This window comes from Wasmannia auropunctata, unplaced genomic scaffold (genome assembly GCF_000956235.1).
Source record: "Wasmannia auropunctata unplaced genomic scaffold, wasmannia.A_1.0 LD336047.1, whole genome shotgun sequence".
NCBI classification, from domain to species: domain Eukaryota; kingdom Metazoa; phylum Arthropoda; class Insecta; order Hymenoptera; family Formicidae; genus Wasmannia; species Wasmannia auropunctata.
Window position 1 is genome coordinate 59,043 of NW_012026843.1, and position 18,066 is coordinate 77,108.

General features: G+C 31.3%; 3 protein-coding genes across 5 annotated transcripts in view; 2 read left to right on the top strand and 1 right to left on the bottom strand.

Annotated features, from left to right (window-relative positions):
* The window catches only part of LOC105451696 (ATP-binding cassette sub-family G member 4-like), a 7,520-nt gene extending 1,651 nt beyond the window's left edge, over positions 1–5,869 (top strand). The window contains exons 2-10 of the mRNA XM_011692305.1: positions 1,476–1,649; positions 1,899–2,109; positions 2,597–2,704; positions 3,121–3,266; positions 3,349–3,517; positions 3,832–3,932; positions 4,074–4,229; positions 4,519–4,637; positions 4,862–5,869. Coding sequence (XP_011690607.1) covers positions 1,476–1,649; positions 1,899–2,109; positions 2,597–2,704; positions 3,121–3,266; positions 3,349–3,517; positions 3,832–3,932; positions 4,074–4,229; positions 4,519–4,637; positions 4,862–5,087 — 1,410 coding nt within the window. The 3' untranslated portion in view covers positions 5,088–5,869. The remainder of the gene's footprint in view (positions 1–1,475; positions 1,650–1,898; positions 2,110–2,596; positions 2,705–3,120; positions 3,267–3,348; positions 3,518–3,831; positions 3,933–4,073; positions 4,230–4,518; positions 4,638–4,861) is intronic.
* Positions 5,870–7,382: 1,513 nt separating this feature from the next.
* On the top strand, positions 7,383–15,359 carry LOC105451684 (COMM domain-containing protein 4). 3 transcript variants are annotated; one of them, XM_011692284.1, is made up of 8 exons: positions 7,383–7,661; positions 13,152–13,203; positions 13,676–13,747; positions 13,918–13,983; positions 14,336–14,375; positions 14,485–14,685; positions 14,881–15,027; positions 15,250–15,359. In XM_011692284.1, the coding sequence occupies exons 2-8, from the start codon at positions 13,201–13,203 to the stop codon at positions 15,285–15,287; spliced, it is 567 nt and encodes a 188-aa protein (XP_011690586.1). In that variant the 5' UTR covers positions 7,383–7,661; positions 13,152–13,200; the 3' UTR covers positions 15,288–15,359. The 3 variants fall into 3 exon arrangements, with proteins under 3 accessions (XP_011690586.1, XP_011690587.1, XP_011690590.1); XM_011692285.1 differs by lacking the exon at positions 7,383–7,661 and adding an exon at positions 12,797–12,885; XM_011692288.1 differs by lacking the exon at positions 7,383–7,661 and adding an exon at positions 12,896–13,074.
* Positions 7,887–12,502, bottom strand: LOC105451685. Its single transcript, XM_011692289.1, has 4 exons — positions 12,424–12,502; positions 11,654–11,715; positions 11,184–11,386; positions 7,887–10,612 (listed from the first exon to the last, which is right to left on the bottom strand). The coding sequence occupies exons 2-4, from the start codon at positions 11,711–11,713 to the stop codon at positions 8,800–8,802; spliced, it is 2,076 nt and encodes a 691-aa protein (XP_011690591.1). The 5' UTR covers positions 11,714–11,715; positions 12,424–12,502; the 3' UTR covers positions 7,887–8,799.
* Positions 15,360–18,066: the final 2,707 nt, after the last annotated feature.

An 18,066-nucleotide genomic window follows, 5' to 3' on the forward strand; every position in this document is an offset into this window, starting at 1 on the left:
AATTCTAATGCTGAGGGTACTGTAAATTTCAAGTCTCATAATTCGAGATATATATACTTAACAAAAAAATACTTTATTTAGTGTTTTGGAAAGCTCTTGAAGTAAACTACAAGAATATGCAATAAAAAATAGAAGATTCCATTTTAAAAATTTAACTTGATTTTTATATGATCTTGCAAACTCCACTCAAAGTCAAACTCTTATCACCGTTAAACACATTTTATTTAGTTGTACAACTTTGTTTTTTATATATTTTTTGCTTATATAACTGATCATTTTTGAGATATTTTAGAGTTTTCGGACTTTTTGAGGATTTTGGATAAATAATATATATTATTATCTAATCAATATATTTTATATGTTATATATATTTAAAATATTTAACATATACATATGTATAAAAATTATAAATAAATATATTTTATATATATAATTATTATATATTTTTATATTTATATTTTTTACTAATACTTAGCTCGTGCTATACTAACAAGCCTAACAAGGGAACCTCGCGAAGTGTTAAATTCATATTTTAATAAAACTTTTTACACTTATAGGTTACGTAAATAGGTGAATTTAAAAAATATTAATTTGTGCTAAAAAACAGTTTGAAAGATTGAAATTACCTCTCATATGTAAAGCAGTTTTCAGTTCTTTTCGTTATATCTTGAGAACTATTTAAGATCGGTATCAAAGAATATTTTGCATTTTATGTAAAACATTAATTCCACGTAACATGTGGAAATAATACGCTCGTAGCATTTATAGGTATACATTAAAATCAGAATTTGACAATTTAACTTTGTTATAAAACTAGTTATATTATATACACATATAGATATTGGTCAAATATAGTTTTATATATATTGTTTTCCGTGACAAAACGATATGATTTCTACATGCGGAAATGTTGTTTTATTGTTTTTCGTGACAAATTAAACGTTATCATTTCCACGTGTGGAAATTGTCACGATTTTGTCACTTTCTATAGAAAAACGATATTTAACTTTTTTCGTTATATCTCGAAAACTTCAAAATATTGAAAAATGTTTTATACAAAAATGTTACAGTAAAATTATAGCTATTCATTTACGTTGATAATTATTTTTAAAAATATATTGAAAATAAAAATTTTGTAAAATGCTAACTTAAAATATTAACTTAAATAAATAGAGATAATATTACTGTAAAATTTTTGTATAAAACATTTTTTGATATCTTGAAAAGTTTTCAAGATATAACGAAAAAAATCTGAAAATTGATTTACATATAAAGGATGATTTCACCCTTCCAAATCATTTCTTAGCATCAACTAATATTTTTTAAATTCGTCTATTTATGTAATCTGTAAGAGTACAAAGTTTTATTAAGATCAGGATTTAACACTTCACGAGGTTCCCTCGTAAGCAGAGCTATATAAATAACGTATTGCACACATTATTATATTACATACGTATATTAGATATTTCTGTTAGATAAACGATATTGCAAAAAGTTTGAACTTATCAAATTGCTTGGATACATTGGCAAGCAAATTAAGCGGTGGCGAACGGAAGAGACTCTCTATCGGCGTAGAAATGATCGCCAAGCCATCCGTTTTTTTATTAGATGAACCAACAAGCGGCCTCGACAGTGTGACTTCTAATCAGGTATATAAATTATTAATGCAGTTACGTATTAACAACGATTGTATTTACAAAGGCGTTATTCGATATTAACTGACATAAATCGAAATGTTTATCTTTTGTTATATTCTGCTAATAATTCTATACAACAAACCATCAATATTGCAGCAACGTTGCAACGTTGAAACGTTATGATGTTTCGCTTTGCAGTATTGTTTAATCTTAATATGCCTTTAATATTCCACATCGGAATATAAGATTTGCTTTGAATAGCTAATTAACTTGCTGCACGATATGGCGAGAACGAACTGCACTGTGGTTTGTGCGATACATCAACCCAGCAGGAAAATGATTTCGCTCTTTGATGACATTATGGTACTCAATCGAGGCAGATGTATGTATTGCGGCCCAAAGAGCGAGATCTTAAAAACATACAATATTGCTGGATTTACGTGTCCCAACTTCTGCAATATAGCCGAATTTGGTAATATTGACTCTATCATCGACTTGATAAAAAAAATTAAAGAAAGACAAAAGAATTAGTAAAAAAGCATTTACATATAGAGTTATACGCACAACTTTTCTTTAATTAAAAATTTTTTTTTTTTATATTTCCTACGCAACATAATTTTTTTAATAAGAAGAATACAATTTGTAATTAATTTCAAAAAATAGTATTATTTTTTATTTAGTATTGCAATAAGCATCATAACAAGAAATATGAACATTTGTGTAATAATATTATTATTATTACGATTTAAATCTTTGGGAAATGTATACTTTTAAAATAAACTTATATAAATGTTTAATAAATAGTATTCATTATTTAAAAATCTATTTAATCATATTTAAATTGTAATGAATACATGTTAATATGTTGTCGAGTTTTCTTATATTTTAAAAATTAAAATTTTTAAAGATATCACATAGGTAATTATAAAAAACGATAGATAATTGATTTCTAATTGCAGTGCTTGAGGTAATAACCGGACAAATGAATGGAGATTTGGAGAATCTGCACAAGATATGTCGTAATGAATACGAAAAGTTCAGATCACGCAATGAACATAATAAAGAAGGTAAAAAATATAACATTAATAAAATTAATCGACATAAGAGTACAATGTTTAAATAATAAAATATAATATATACGGTTTTATTATTTAAACATTGTATTCTTATGTCGATTAATTTTATTAATTAATAATAAATTATTAATATTTATTGTAGTAATTATATCGTATACTAATTTATACGTAATCATTTATCTTGCTTAGCGATTACTATAATAATAAAAGTTAATATTTTGTCTTTCAAATACCTACTGCAGATTCTCAGAAGTATAGGATATCAAAGTTGAATGTCTTGCGTATGATATAAAATTAATATCATTTAAAAAGCATGAAAATGTTAAGCAAAATAACTCATAAAAATATAAAAAACAAATTTTTCAATTTTTTTAAATAATTTTGAGCAATTAACTGGTTTTTTATAGAATTGGATTCATTGACTAATTTCAAACAAAAATGTAAGACAGACAATAAAGATATATCTATAAATAGCATAATACAAAAAAAATCGACTTGGGAAGAACAAAAGATTTTATTTTTACGAACTCTAATTTGCATCAAGCGAGATAATGTGAGTAAAAACTTTTGAAAAGTATATTTGAACTATTGTGATTTGAGAAATCAAAATGCTGCTTTTTTTATTGACTTTATAGATGTTGACAAAACTAAGATTTGCGATACACGTCGTAATCGGGTTGGTATTAGGGATAATCTTTTATGACTTCGGTGACAAAGCAGAAAGAGTCACGAGCAACATCTCTTGTTTATTTATCATTCTGATGGTTACATTTTTCTTAAACTCCGTACTGACAGTGCTAACAAGTAAGTGATATAAATTTATCGTTTATGTATAAACATAATGTATGTATAATTTATGTTATTTAATTGTTAATACAACAAATAACTAAATTGTTTCTGTTTTTTTTCTAAAAAAAAACTGATAAAATCTTTGACAAGATAAATTGACTAAATTGTATGACTTTTTTCTAAAAAAAAAAAAAAAAAAACTGATAAAATCACTTTGACAAGATTCTCAACTTACTATTCTAAATTATGATTCCTAAATACGTTTCAATGCAAATTTTATAAATAATTTTATTGTGTTAAATGCATCTAACCGTCATATCTAACTGTAGTTCCCACGGAAGCGGCAGTATTTTTACAGGAACATTTAAATGATTGGTACTCTTTGAGATCTTACTACAGCGTAAAAGTATTAACAGATCTCCCGATGCAAGTATGATATAATTTAGCACTAAAATTTTGTTACTATTTATTTCTTTTCAGAGATAATGTTCTAGCTAATATTAGATTGTAATAAAATAAGTTGTCTTTTTAATTACTTCTTAAATCAATTAACATTTTGTTTACTTTCTAGATACTTTGCACCTCATTTTTTGTGCTTATATTATATTATATGACAGGACAGCCAATGGAATATGATAGAATTTTAAAAGTATGGAGCGTTTGCCTATTAACGATGATTATTGGATTAACGTTCGGGATATTTCTAGGCGCAGCTTTTGGTGCTGAGGTACTTTAACAACGTATCTTTTATTATTTTAATTAATATTTATGTACGTTATTAAAAAGGCTACAAAAGAAACTATACAATTTAACATTACACATTACAATATTATATGGAAAAATATTGCGGCTTTAATTATTTATAATAGGAATGAATTACTTATAAAATCATTAGATAATTTTTATAATAACAAGTTTTCCAGATGATTGATAAAATAATTGATAGTAACAAACAAATTTTTCAATTTAATTTAATATAATATGAAAAAATAATGATTAAATATAATTTCTTTCAGATAGGGGTATTTATAATTCCGGTAACAAATATAGCATTTGTTCTATTTGCTGGATTTTTCTTGAAAACAGACGAAATACCGATATACCTACAGCCCTTAAGCACTGTAAACTTTTTCAGGTGCAATTTTATACCACAGCAATTATTAATTCAAAACTTACGTAATATTTAAATTTGTTAATATTTCTGTATAATTTTTTTTGTACAAACCATTTTTTATAGTTACAGTTATTTAATTGTCAATAATTATTGTTTCTACAGTACCTTAAATTTGTGTAGCAATATATTTTTATTTTATTTTTTATTTATTGCATTTTCTTAATTAACATAAAATTTTATTGCAGATACGCATTTGAAGGAGTAATGCAGGCGGTCTACCTTGATCGACCAGATCTATCATGCTTGAAAATCAATTGTTACTGGAACTCGCCGAAAGAGATTCTCTCAATGATGGACATGCCAACAGTGCCATTTTACGTAATTCTAATAATACTTGGCTCTTCGTTACTGTGCTTACACATAATCACCTATGCATTATTTCGTTGGAAAATTTATCGTGCAGAAAAGTGATATATTCATATATATTAGTTAATATTCATCTCAAAAAAGAAAGTATGTTTTAAACAAAAAATTATCTACTGTGCAAATTCTCTTTGTAACAGTGGCTAGAATGTAAAGAGAAATGTGGAATTAGAAGTATAAAAGGTTGTACAAATTTTTTATAATTAAATATATAACATGCTCAGTAATAAAAATAATATAATAAGATTTATTTTCTTAACTGATTATGACGATAGCGTATAACGATTGTTATGTATAGTACAATAAATTAAGTATGACAGTATAATAAAGTTAAGTAACTTAAGATACTAAAAATGAATAATCAATGTGTTAACTTGGCAAAATTAGCAAGAATGTCAAATCGATCAATAGCTCAGAATTTTAATTTAATTTTTATAAATAATGCAACAAAATAATTAAATGTTGCAATTTTAATATAATTAACTTATAGATTGCATTTAATCAAGCACGATAAATCGCGTTATGTGCCATAAGTTTCAAATTTTTTCAATAATTAAATCTGTAAAAATAGTATAGTAGTATCACCAATGCAAAAAAGTTTTTACAGTGACAAAACTACAATTTACAATATTAATTATTATGATTTACATAACTAAAAGTTAATTTATAAGAAGATTAATGTGAGAAATTTTCTTTAAAAAATGTTTAATAAGCGACAATTATTACGCATTTGTTGTAAGAAAGTTGTTTTATAGAAGAATGTTATTTTAATTAAGATACATATCATGAAATTAATATGACTGACAATTTATTATTTTATAAAATATAATGTATACTTATTATAGCTTATATAAAAATAATGATATAAAGAGATTGTATCAGTTAAAAATAAAAAATATTGTTTGTTATAACTTAACAATAGCTGTTGTGTGTAAAATAGCATAATAATAAAAATAATTTATTAAAATTCCTATTAATTCATTTTTTATTTGATAAATACTTAACTTTAAACATAATTAGCTTTAAATTATAATATTACGTACAATATGTACAATTACACTATTTTATCGTGAATTCTGATGTAAATTCTAAAATGTGTAAAAAGTTTTTAAAACTAACCTGATGTACATAGAATTTGTCGCGTAACACAATAAGACTGCAGTGGAATTGTTTGTACCAATATGTGAAGGCTACAATAATTCAGAAAGGTATATATAAATGGTTCAGATAATGGATGCGCTCAACTACTTATATTATATAGTTCCGATAACAGGAGTTAATATTTAAAAAAGTTTTCCAGTTGAGGACGTCGCGCACCTATATTGGTCTAGTTCACATCGATTATTTGATATGTGTACTTTTGATTTATAATAAATATTTTATTCATAAGGGGCCGTCCATGTATTATACGTAAGCATATTTTTGGCCATTTTTTATCCCCCCTCCCCTATGTAAGCAAATATCAGAATTTCTGAACCCCCTCCTCTATAATTACGTAAGATTTTCGCGATTACGCTCAATGTAAAGTTAATATTGCTCGTTTTTCATGACAGCAGACATGACAAATTTTACGTAAAGATATATGTACGACCCCCTCCTCCTCAATGTTTATTTGTCAGAATTTAATCTCCTCCCCGCGCCTATAGTCATATGCTTACGTAATATATGGACGGCCCCTAATAATATAATTTAATACAATAATGATATAAACGATGGCGTATCTAGATGGTGCAATTAATATAAGCATCAAAAGCTAGAAACGTATATCGAAAAATATACATTATACATTTAGTACATGATGTGTAGTTTGTAAGTATTCTAGTTATTATAGATTTTCAGTACTGACAGTAAATGCACTCTTAATAATGACATTAATGTTTAAAAACAATAAATTTAATCTAACTTTCCATAAAAAAATATAAAGAAAAACTTGTTCTATATATGTATATGATGCGTATATACAATTTAGTTTAGAGAGTTCAAGTTTTAATATTTTTATTATTACCTATAATTAAATTACCTTTAATAAATAATTACTATCGAATAATATAAATTTAAAATCTAATTAAACTTATTTTTAAAATAGTAAACAAATGATCGTTACTTTTCAAGTAACAGTAACGGTAACGCATTACTTTTTTAACGTCAGTAATCATGAGTTATATAACGGTAACGAATTACTTTTTACAAAAATAACGATAACAGTATAACGCATTACTTTTCTAAGGTAACGTTCCCAAACAGCTTTTTGATTAAAACGCGCGCGGGTATATCCACTCTGTTATTTAGTTTCACTGTGTTTTCTTACCTTCAGCTGGAAATGTCGATTTCCTAGACTTATATACCACAAAAAGTCCACAAATGTGTGAGATAAATTTCACCATTAAATTCATAGATTTCTCATCCATATTACTTTTATTTAGCAAATTAAACATAAATAGTGCTGATCAACATGAATAACAAAGTTTTTAATTTTTATCGATAACGGATTGGAAGAGCTGCTTTTGTCAGTCCTCAGTTTATTTTAGCTAACTTATCGACTTGAACTGTCACAATCTTAACCTCTTTTGCCTTCGCAAACGTCAAACAGTGTCAATTTTCGTAGATATCATTGTTTATCAGGTAAGGTGTTCTTTCTTTGCACTATTCTGTCAATAAACATCATTACGATAATGCAGTTTAACATATCACGGTATTGAATAATTCACAGTATGCGAAACAAGTGGATATTTCTCCAACAGTTGTGCTTTTATAGGTTATAATATTGGCAAAAAGAAAGGAAAAATAAGGAAAATAATATAAATTAATATGAGAAATTAGCATAACATAATAGACAGAAGAATGAAATATTTTTCAGTCTTGTACATCTTATTTTCACATATTTGTAGCTAATGTTACATTCACGAGATGTAGGTTCTGTCAATTTTTTTTCAATTTATTCGCTCATAAACGATAGCATTTAAAGCACATTGATTATCAGAATAAGCCACAAAGTCAAACACGATGTTACAAAAAAATCTCTCCACTTTTTAACTTATCCTCGTAGAACACGAAGAACATTTTACATATCGACTATGTACGCTAGTTAACTCCTAATGTTTATATTCATTTGCATTTGCTTAATATATGTTACAAATTGCGTTTTCGTAACTTACAATCGAAACTTGTTCTCTCCATGCATTTTCTCTTGCATATATTTAGAATTTCGGCGACGCTTGTACATGTATAAACAAATAAGTTAACGAATTTAAATAAGTTATACAAATATAGATTTAATTGCCGTGAGTACTCAGGAAAGAAAGGTGCTGTATTAACAACATTAGTTGACAGTAATCTAATTGAAAATAATCTAGTTAATTCAGTGACAGTTGCTGTTAGTTAATGCTGTCAATAGAAGATCGTTTTTTTTATCCGTATATGTAGAGAGATTTTCCTCGAGTTAAATTTTCGTACTTGTAGAATGAGAATTCCTCTCGTACCTGCAAACTTTTTTTGTTGATGCAGTCGAGTTTTTTTTTTAAATGAGATTATCTTTATTCTCCCAGATATATCTTACAATATTCGTTGCATGCTTCGACATGCGTTTGTCAGTTGAGAAAAAGCTGAGTCATCGGATTGCCGTGTTTCACAATCAGAAGCAAGTCGAATCGAATAAGTTGTGGGAAGATATATTCCCACAACTTGCCTCGCTCCTCTCTCAGCGTTCTCGGAGCGTCGCGAAGCTAACAATTATGCCTTGCTGAACATGTCCCTTACGCGCCTACTGCATCGCATCCGTCTCGAGTGAGACACCCCTCTGATTTCGGCTCATTCGTTTTCCTCTGGCCACGTAGTACGGATCGTATTTCGCGAAGATTTCCTCGAGCATACCGGGCCGCGGATCGCGTCGGTCTCGCGGTGACAGTCGCTCGTTCGACAGCCGGTTCGCGTTCATGCCGCAGTTTTCGTCGTTGCATTTGGACATCTCCGTCAGTAGCGTTCGCAGAAGGCCGTCCGCGACCGGGAAACTCAGCGCTTTAGCGCGCTCCCCGTCGTTCGTGTTCCGCGACCTCGGCATCGACGGGAGGTCGTCCCTCCCGAAATCTTTCTTACCTCGGGAAATAAAGTAAGGCTCGGGGCTTAGGGTCCAAATATCTGGACCACTGTGCTTGTCTCTTCGCTCTAAAGACAACGAATCCTGAATCTTCCTCCCGATGTCCTTCAACCATTCATTCCGCTGGAACTGCGATTTCATCCTGCAGGCTTTGCAGATATTACGCCTCTCACGTAATCGATAATTCGTCTTTGCCTTTGCTTCGAAGTTTTTCGAATTGAAGTTAATTGCGTTCGTTAACTGTGAATTCGCTATTCCTACATTGTCGTTATTAATTTCAGATCCGTCTTCCTCATTCTTTGCTGCCCCTTCGTTTTCCAGTTTCTTGCGATGCGCGTAATGAAGTTCCCACGTTCGTTCGATGAATTTATTACCATCTAGATCTTTCTTATTCAAGCTTTCGCTGTTAATCGAATCTTTATCTCGAGATAACGTGAAAAGATTATCAGGTGTGCCTAGATCGTTCAGCTCGTTGATGTAAACTTTATTCTTTTGCTCGTATGTTTCGGTCTCGTTCTTTTCGACATCTTTCTTAGAATACACGCTACCGATCTCTCGTTTTTTACGGATTTCGGGGAGATGATGATTTTTTAGTAACACTGACTTTCTATTCGTGTTAATAGTAAAATAACTTTTGCTATCATCAAGTCTCTCTATTTGATCGATCTTCGCAGTTTTGCCGCTGCCATTTTCAGTATTATTGGGAATATCTTCGCGCTGTATCTTCTGTCTTTGCTCAACAAAGTCTGTGATTATGTCTCCATTTCCGGAGATTTGATTTTGCTTTGTAAATTTATATCTACGCGACGATCTATTCGCCAAATTCTTTGGATCGACTTTTTCGTATATTTTATTAAAGACATCATAATTCGCAGCCTTCGCCTTTTCGTCTTCCGATATTTTATTGATTTCGAAGGATTTTTCGCCTACATTTTCTATTTTGATGATCGCGGTATTATTTGTGTCTCGGTCCGTATCTTGAAGAGAATCATAGTGATCTCTTTCTTTCATCCGATCGTTTCTTTCATCGGCCGTTTCATCCTGAGATCCTCCGTTCGTCCTGGCGGATCTTCTCACTCGATTCTTTATCAGCAGTTTTTTGTTTTTGCTCAAATAATCGAGAGTCGCTTCGTAATCCTCGACAGTTTTGTCCGCCTGCTCCGGATCGTCAATTCTGTAAATTTTCTTTCCCCGTGTCAATATGTAAGGATCGCCGTTATCCAAACGCTGAGAAGAGTCTATATAGTCAACGTCGATGTCAATCGACCTTGGCTCGTCCACGTAGAACGGTTGTTGCATCTGCCAGCCCTGGTTGTGCTTACAATAGCTCTTCCTTGTCGAGCAGTCCTCTTGCAGATCGTTGTCGGTGTTCTTCTCCTCTTGTATGCCGATGGAGATTAAAACTCTTGGTTTGGTGCCGTCAAGTTTTGACTTGTCGGAAGATAAGTCAACCTGTGCAAACCGCGCCAAATCATGCCGCCTGTAATGAAATTATAATATATCTGGTTTCTCATTTGTCTCAACATTTTATTATTCATACTGTGTTCTAACTGTACTCGCGGCAATTTTCTAAATCAATTTCGATCTTATTTTGTCGAAAATTTTATTATACTCTATTTTTAACGTTACAATAAAGAATTTTAAATTACAAATCTCTTATATTAATTAAGAAATAAAGAATTAAAAATTAATAAGATTTTATTTTACTTGCGGCAATTTTCCGAATCAATTTCGATCTTATTTTATCGAAAATTTTATTACTTCATTTTTAATGTCACATTTATAAGGAATTTTAAATTACAAATCTGTTATACTAAATAAGAAATAAAGAATTAAAAATGAATAGGATTTTCTTTTTTTTATAGTTACTTAAACGCTGATATCCAAAAATCCTTCATTTTTACATCGATATATACTATTTCTGATATTTGATATTTTTGTAATAATACATGAATGATATATAAATTCAGACATATATAAAATTTTTTAGTTAAATTTTTAACGCAGATAAGCAACTATTGCCATAAAAAATGTTACTGTTTTTATATTACCTGATGACTGCCATTAAAGGCAGTTTTCTTGATTCGCTAATGAATCGCGTGTCTGAAATTCGAGGGAACTGTCTGGCGTCGTCATAATTGAGGGACTCTTCTATTTCCAAAGGAATATCTTTCCGTGGTATTCGCTTTGTTCTTCTATTCCATAGTTGCTTGTCGCACATCCATGCCGTTTTCAATCTTGGGTGGTCTTCCATCTCAAAACACAAAATCAATTTTTTATTGCTAAACCTTAATAAATCAAATGATAAATAACTTTCTATTTTTCAATCAATTTCTTACACACATTATTATTAAATCTTAATAAATCGAACGATGAATAATTCTCTATTTTTGAAGTCTATTTTCTTTGTTTCACTTAAGTCAATGTGCAGCACTTCATATATGACGCGTTTTCATCTATTTTTGTAAAAACAGTTGTAATATATTGTTCTAAAAATGGCTATAAACAATGTTTCACTTACCAGAATATTTTCGGACACTGCCATTGATAGCAAGGTTGTGGCCAGCAATATTTTCTTCATTGCTGAAGGATAAAAGATTTATATCGCGCAGATTATATATACCTTTTTGCTTCGTAATATGATTTAGCATAATGTAAGAAAGCTATGATTCTGTTATAACAGTCTTATTATTTCAGAGTGTCCCTATTATGAGTAAGAAAATATTAAGATAATTATTATAAAAAAATATTTAGTATCCAATTAATTATCTAATTAATAAGATTATAAATATCGACGTCTATTATATCGGCATCCAACTGATCCAATTTTATCCATCCTATTTCATTAATTATTTAGTAGAAGAAAAGTGTACAAAGTATTTTGTTACAATCAGTTAATGATGAAGCTAATGGATTCGTTAGAAGAGTTTAATGTAGAAATTTGAGAATGAACAAATAAAAACAAATTGAAAAAATTGATTTATTCATAATCTTATTAACATAATTAATATCGACAAATTTAATAAAATTGATAACTTTGTAATTGATATATATTTCAAACTATTATTATGGAAATTAATCAACATAAATTGTCGATCAAAATAGAAGCATAAAATTATTATAATTATTATCTTGTTAGCTTTTCTTAAAAAAAAAACTGTTAAAAGTTTTTAAAAAACGATCTTTAGTTGATTTATATAATATAATTTTGTATAAAATCACGGTTTAGTGAAAAATGGAAGATCGCGGAAGAATTCGCCGTTTTCCGAGCCAATTATCGGCATCCCTTACCTGTTGCGGCGTTCACCTGTTGGTGGTGAGTGTCTCCGACGTTCGCGAATTCCTCGACTAGAATGGCGATGGGCCGACTCGCGTCCGGATATTTATGTCCGCTGGTCGAAACTCCCGTGGGCCATCCCGTCGCGGTCGAAGGATTAGGCGGATTGCATGGGGAATTCGTTCACCTGGCGCGGATGCCCCACGCCAATCTACTCTGCCAACGAGTGCAAACATCCTGACGTCCACGTCCACTCACTTCCCCGCCGTCGTAACGTTATGATGCTTATTGTTAGAAACATTATCGGTGTGTGTGAGAGCGAGGTATCGTTAGGGAGCAGCGTGGCAGAAAAAAAAGTCACCCTGCTTTCCACCCCGAGGGCCCACGCGGTGAACCCGTGGCCCGCAGTAGACGTCGTGTGATTGACTGACGTAGATATCCGCCACAGTTGCACGATCAGGATCGAATGCTCGACGGTAAAGTTCCAAGTTGATTAAACGTTTCATCGAACTGTATAGGATAAATCAACACGAGAGACTCAGGATTTGATAATTCGATAAATAATTATAATTATTAGATTTAGGAGAAATAATCGTGACTTTTTCGCTTTCGCGCTTTTCTTATTTCTGAATTTATCCTGGCTGTGGAAAAATTTCTTGTCACTTGTATGAAACTGTTATTTAGGTCTTTTAATACTTAAAAAATTTCACTATAATTCCTGAAAGTTCTGCATGATTTTCAGGTGAAACAAACGGAGTTTAGCGTGAGCACAAACTAAGAAATTAACAAAAATGGTAAGAGAAAGAACGCGTTATAGCGCAATTATTTTTTGTTAACAAGTATACTTTTTACGAGTTTCGATGCTTTTTTACAATATTTAATTTATTATTAGATCTCACAATAGCGAAAAATAATTGCGCCATAATACTTATAAGCTTTTAAAATATATCAATGCATAAATTTATGTGTTTTCTAATTATTACTCAAAGTTTTGTACGTATCCAGTAAACATTTGAAATTTATTTTAATTATTAATAAACTATGAAACACACATATTAATTTTAATTAATTTTGTTAAGCATACTTTTTATGAGTTTAGATGCTGTTTTACAATATTTAATTTATTATTAGATCTTACAATAGCGAAAAATGATTGCGCCATAACACTTATAATATAAGCTCTTAAAATATATAAATGCATAAATTTATTAAAATAATTTTATAATTTAAATGCAATATAATATACAAATCTATATTTTATACCAGAGATTTAGATTTCTCGGCGATGGCGACTGTCCAGACTGGTTGTTGGCGGAAATCAACACGCTTTCGCGAATGGTATTATTCAATTTTTTTTTTCTCTCTCTGGAGTATATTCTTATATAAGACCCTTATATAATATTATATTAGATTCTCGATACGTTTATATACATACATTATACATTTAATAAGATAAAAGATATTCTGAGAAATTTGTTGGAAAAACATGTTGAATGTTTTATTTCTAGACTTCAATTAAAATGAAAATGCTAGGTCAAGCAGTAGCTAAATATTTGACCGAAGGAGAACTTGATGTAAGTAAGATTGCAATTTTTGTATTTTATTTGTTTTTTATTGCCAACACTAATACGGAAGCCAATAGAAAAAAAATTTTTTTTTTTTTTTTTAATTTATTATTTTGCTAAAACTCGTGACAGTATGCTGAGATTTGCTTTCCGATTATACTGAATACATTTATTTTGGATGTAAATTTATATTAATCGGTAGATTGAATATAAAATAATTTAAGTTGAAATAAAAAAAAATAGTTGAAATAAATAATTGAAGTATTTAAATTATACGCATATATTATACCTATATTTTTTAATCTATATTTCGAGTATATGACAGATCTCTCCTCAATTGCATTATATTCCATTTTTCTAGGAGGAAAAAATTAAAAAGATCACACAAGACGCCAAACTTGGTGCGTTTAACTTCATGTATTTTAATGTAATCGCCAAATTAAACGATGCTGATGATAAATAGCCGATATAAAAAAGAAAAGAAAATGTTGACATTCATTTTATTTATAGATGTAAGCGACGCGAAGGCAATGGTAGCCGCCCTCGAATTGATATTCACATCTTCCGCCCGATATGGCGTTTCCGCCGCCGACTTGAGCAGCGAACTGCAACAATTGGGGCTTCCGCGAGAACATAGCACAGCTGTGGCACGGCTTCACACAGACCACTGTCCCCAGATCACGGCCGTTCTTTCATCTCAGTCTTTAAGAGGTGCGCGCTCTGTGTTTTTACAGGCCTAAATCAAAGAGATGTGCTATTAATATCAAATTTAACTTTCCAAAAAGCTCGTCAAAGCATATGAAAATTATTAGATTTGTTTATCATTTATATCTGGGAATATCTTCTCGATTACGTCGGATGTTTTTGATCTACACAAAAATTTAGTTCCAACTTTTATATTCGCAGTCAGTCGCTTGTCCTCCATCGAGGTACTACCTTGCGACAGCTCATCGCCTGTTTCCGCTGTGACGTTGAAATTGAAGAAAGTAGATGGAAAAGAGGAAGACTCTACTATAAATATCTCCAAAGATGATGTGCAAGTTTTATTGAAGGGTACGTTTATGGTTTAGTTTTAAAATGGTTTAGTTTTAAAAATTGCAAAAGTGGCTCCCAGAGAAAGAATAGCCTTTTTTTATCGAGATTATAATTGTTATAAAAAAATCTATTATACATATATCTGCTACAACTTTTCAATTTCGTACTGTACGCACACAGATACTTGATTTTGTTTTTACACATTTTATAACGAAAGACATTCATGTTTTTCTTTTTCAGAATTGAAAAGAGCAAGGGCGCTAATGGAAAACTTGTGAATATTAAATAAAATAATATAATTGCTGCATTTTATAATATAATGATTGTGATATATTGATGAAAATATTTGCTATTTGTCAATAAATATGTCGTATGGAAAATAAAATTCTTTCCAGGCCCTTTTAATTCCTGGCTCCCGCAAGATTGATCGGAGGAATCGAGGGAAATCGAGCGCGCCAAAGCTGTTCATCGAATAATTTACTTTTATTCTCTTAGTAAATGAATATACAAAGTTTACATTTAGTTTATTGGTTTATACGATGCATTGAATAATATTGATACGTTGTGACGATAATAATGTCGCTGTTAATAATCGCGCGTGTCATTCTTCCCTCTTTCTTCGCTGCGTTCATATTCGAGCACGATGTGTGTCAGAACGTATCGTCGATCACTAAAATATCTATCGGAACTAAAGCGTGCGCGCAAGGAATAACGCAGATCATTCGTTCGGAACGTGTTGCGTATCTCCGTATACATCGTTCCTTCAGCCTTCACTCTTTAATTTTTCTCAATTTGCTGAGAACGCGTTACCGGAGATCGCACGCGCAACTGAACGAAGTAGCGATATGAAGCGAATCATCCTGCAGGCGGGGTGGGAGAGGGAAATGTTCTCCAAAACTTTAGGCCAGCGTTACATTCTTCGGGAATCGGAAAAAGATTGCGCGAAGCCGAATTCTCGCTTCGGACGAGCTGGAAAACGAATTGTAACAATAGAAGGGAAATCCCTCTCGAATCAACGAGACGCCGTCGATCGGCGTACCGATACTCTGACCGAAAAAACGAAGTTCGTTCGGGGGAATACCTTTGGCATCGTGCTCCGCGAATATTATCTTTTTTTCTCTCTCTCTCTCTCTCTGTCTCTCTTAGGGCGCGCGCAAAGCGTTAGCGTTTAATCATTAAATTCGAATAAATACCAAGGCTAATCTAATCAGTCTTTATACAGTTATTCGTACACATTTTCGCTGTATATGTGTCCGTCTCTCGCTCGCGCTCTCACACACGCACGCACGCACGCACACATTCGCACTCTCTCGCGGTTCTCCCCATTCGGCGTGACTCTTAAATTTATTTACAAGTGTTTCGGAGGAGCCGTCGATATAATGACACATCGATTAAGCGCTCTCTCGCGGTTATACATACACGTTTCTGGGACGCGACTCTCTGGAGGGCTCTGACTGGCTCTTTCTTCAATGCTCTTGCTGAAGTGGAACCAAGGATTTCGCGCGATCAATGATTAAATAATAAGAAAAAAAAAGGGGGATTTCGATCAGCCAATTTTTCTCTCGGCCCTTCGTCGGTGTCATCTACTTCGTTACCTTAACTCCGTGCAAACGACGGGACTTTATAAATGTTATACATGTTATTGCTATAAAATATTAAATCAGATCTTGTGTTTATTCTTAAATTCCTTATTCTGATTTTATTGATGATTATATTTGATTTTATATGTGTTTTATTTTTTCTCTCTTAAATAAGTGGAAATTAAAAAAAAATAAAAGAATATCAATTAAAAATTTAAACATTCACTCTAAATTCGTTGCAGTAAAAATTGTCACTTTATCATACAGTGAAAGGTCGATTTCAGAGTTTTCACTGCTATGCAGTGATTTTCACTGTATGTAAAAGTGAGTTTTAACTTTTGTTAAAGTGAAATTTTCACTTTAATTAGAAACAGTGAAAAATGTCACTGTTATGGTAACAGTGACATGATTGCAGTAGCACCCATTGCAAGAAAACTGATTAATTAACTGTAGAAGAAGTGAAAAAGCACTTTCTTAGCAGTGAAAATTTTTTGATGGTAGAAAATAATTCATTATATTAACAGTGAAAAGTAATTTTACTAGAGTAAAAAATATAGTGAAGTAATTGCCTAAATGGAGAGCCGACACGGGTGTTGATGTGTGAAATTCTTATCGTTAAAATATCCAACCACACACGATCTGCGCGCCGCACGGTCTGTCGGTCTTAAAACACAGTTCTTTGCATGAAATCGGAAAGTTGTAACAAATTAAATTGACGAACAATTTAATATCTTTCGATGCTAATATGCATCTATAAGATTCCCCTCTTCACAGGCAATTACTTCACTATATTTGATTATTTTTTGGAGCCTATTCCATCTAAAATTCATTAGAGTAAAAAAGTCACTTTACTAGCAGTTAAAATGTCACTGCTAACTGCAGTGACTCAAGTTCACTTTAAGTTAAAGTGAAATCTCACTGCAACGAATTTAGAGTGTTATCTCTCGCTTATTAGGATGAGTATATAATAGATGAGGGCTGTTAATTAATTTAGAAATTTACATAATATCATAGTATCACGTTTGCTAACTAGTTAAGGTACGAGCGATTCAGGGCTCTGTGTCACATGGCAACAGAGATCTTGCTCCTTGCCTCCGAAACGCCTCCGGTGCGGAGCCTTCCTCGACTGCATATTACGGTCATACCTACGTCTAGGTTCTAGCCGGATCTAAAACGAATTAGAGTACGGTCGCTGACGCTAGACGGTAAAAAAATATTTCTGCGAGAGGCAGCTTTTTGTGTCTCGTCGCCGCGCTTGTTTCCCTCGCGCACGTCGATGTCGACTATTATCGGATTTTAATAGCACGCAAGTATAACGAAGCAAAATATCGTCGTTGAGAATGGGGCAGGCATCCCTGCAAAACTTACAGACACAAGCAAAAAATATATAAATATATAGAAATATATAAATACGTGTACGAAATTTTTGTGGATACGAATAAAATAATAGACATGATTTTTTTATAAAGGAGATCGA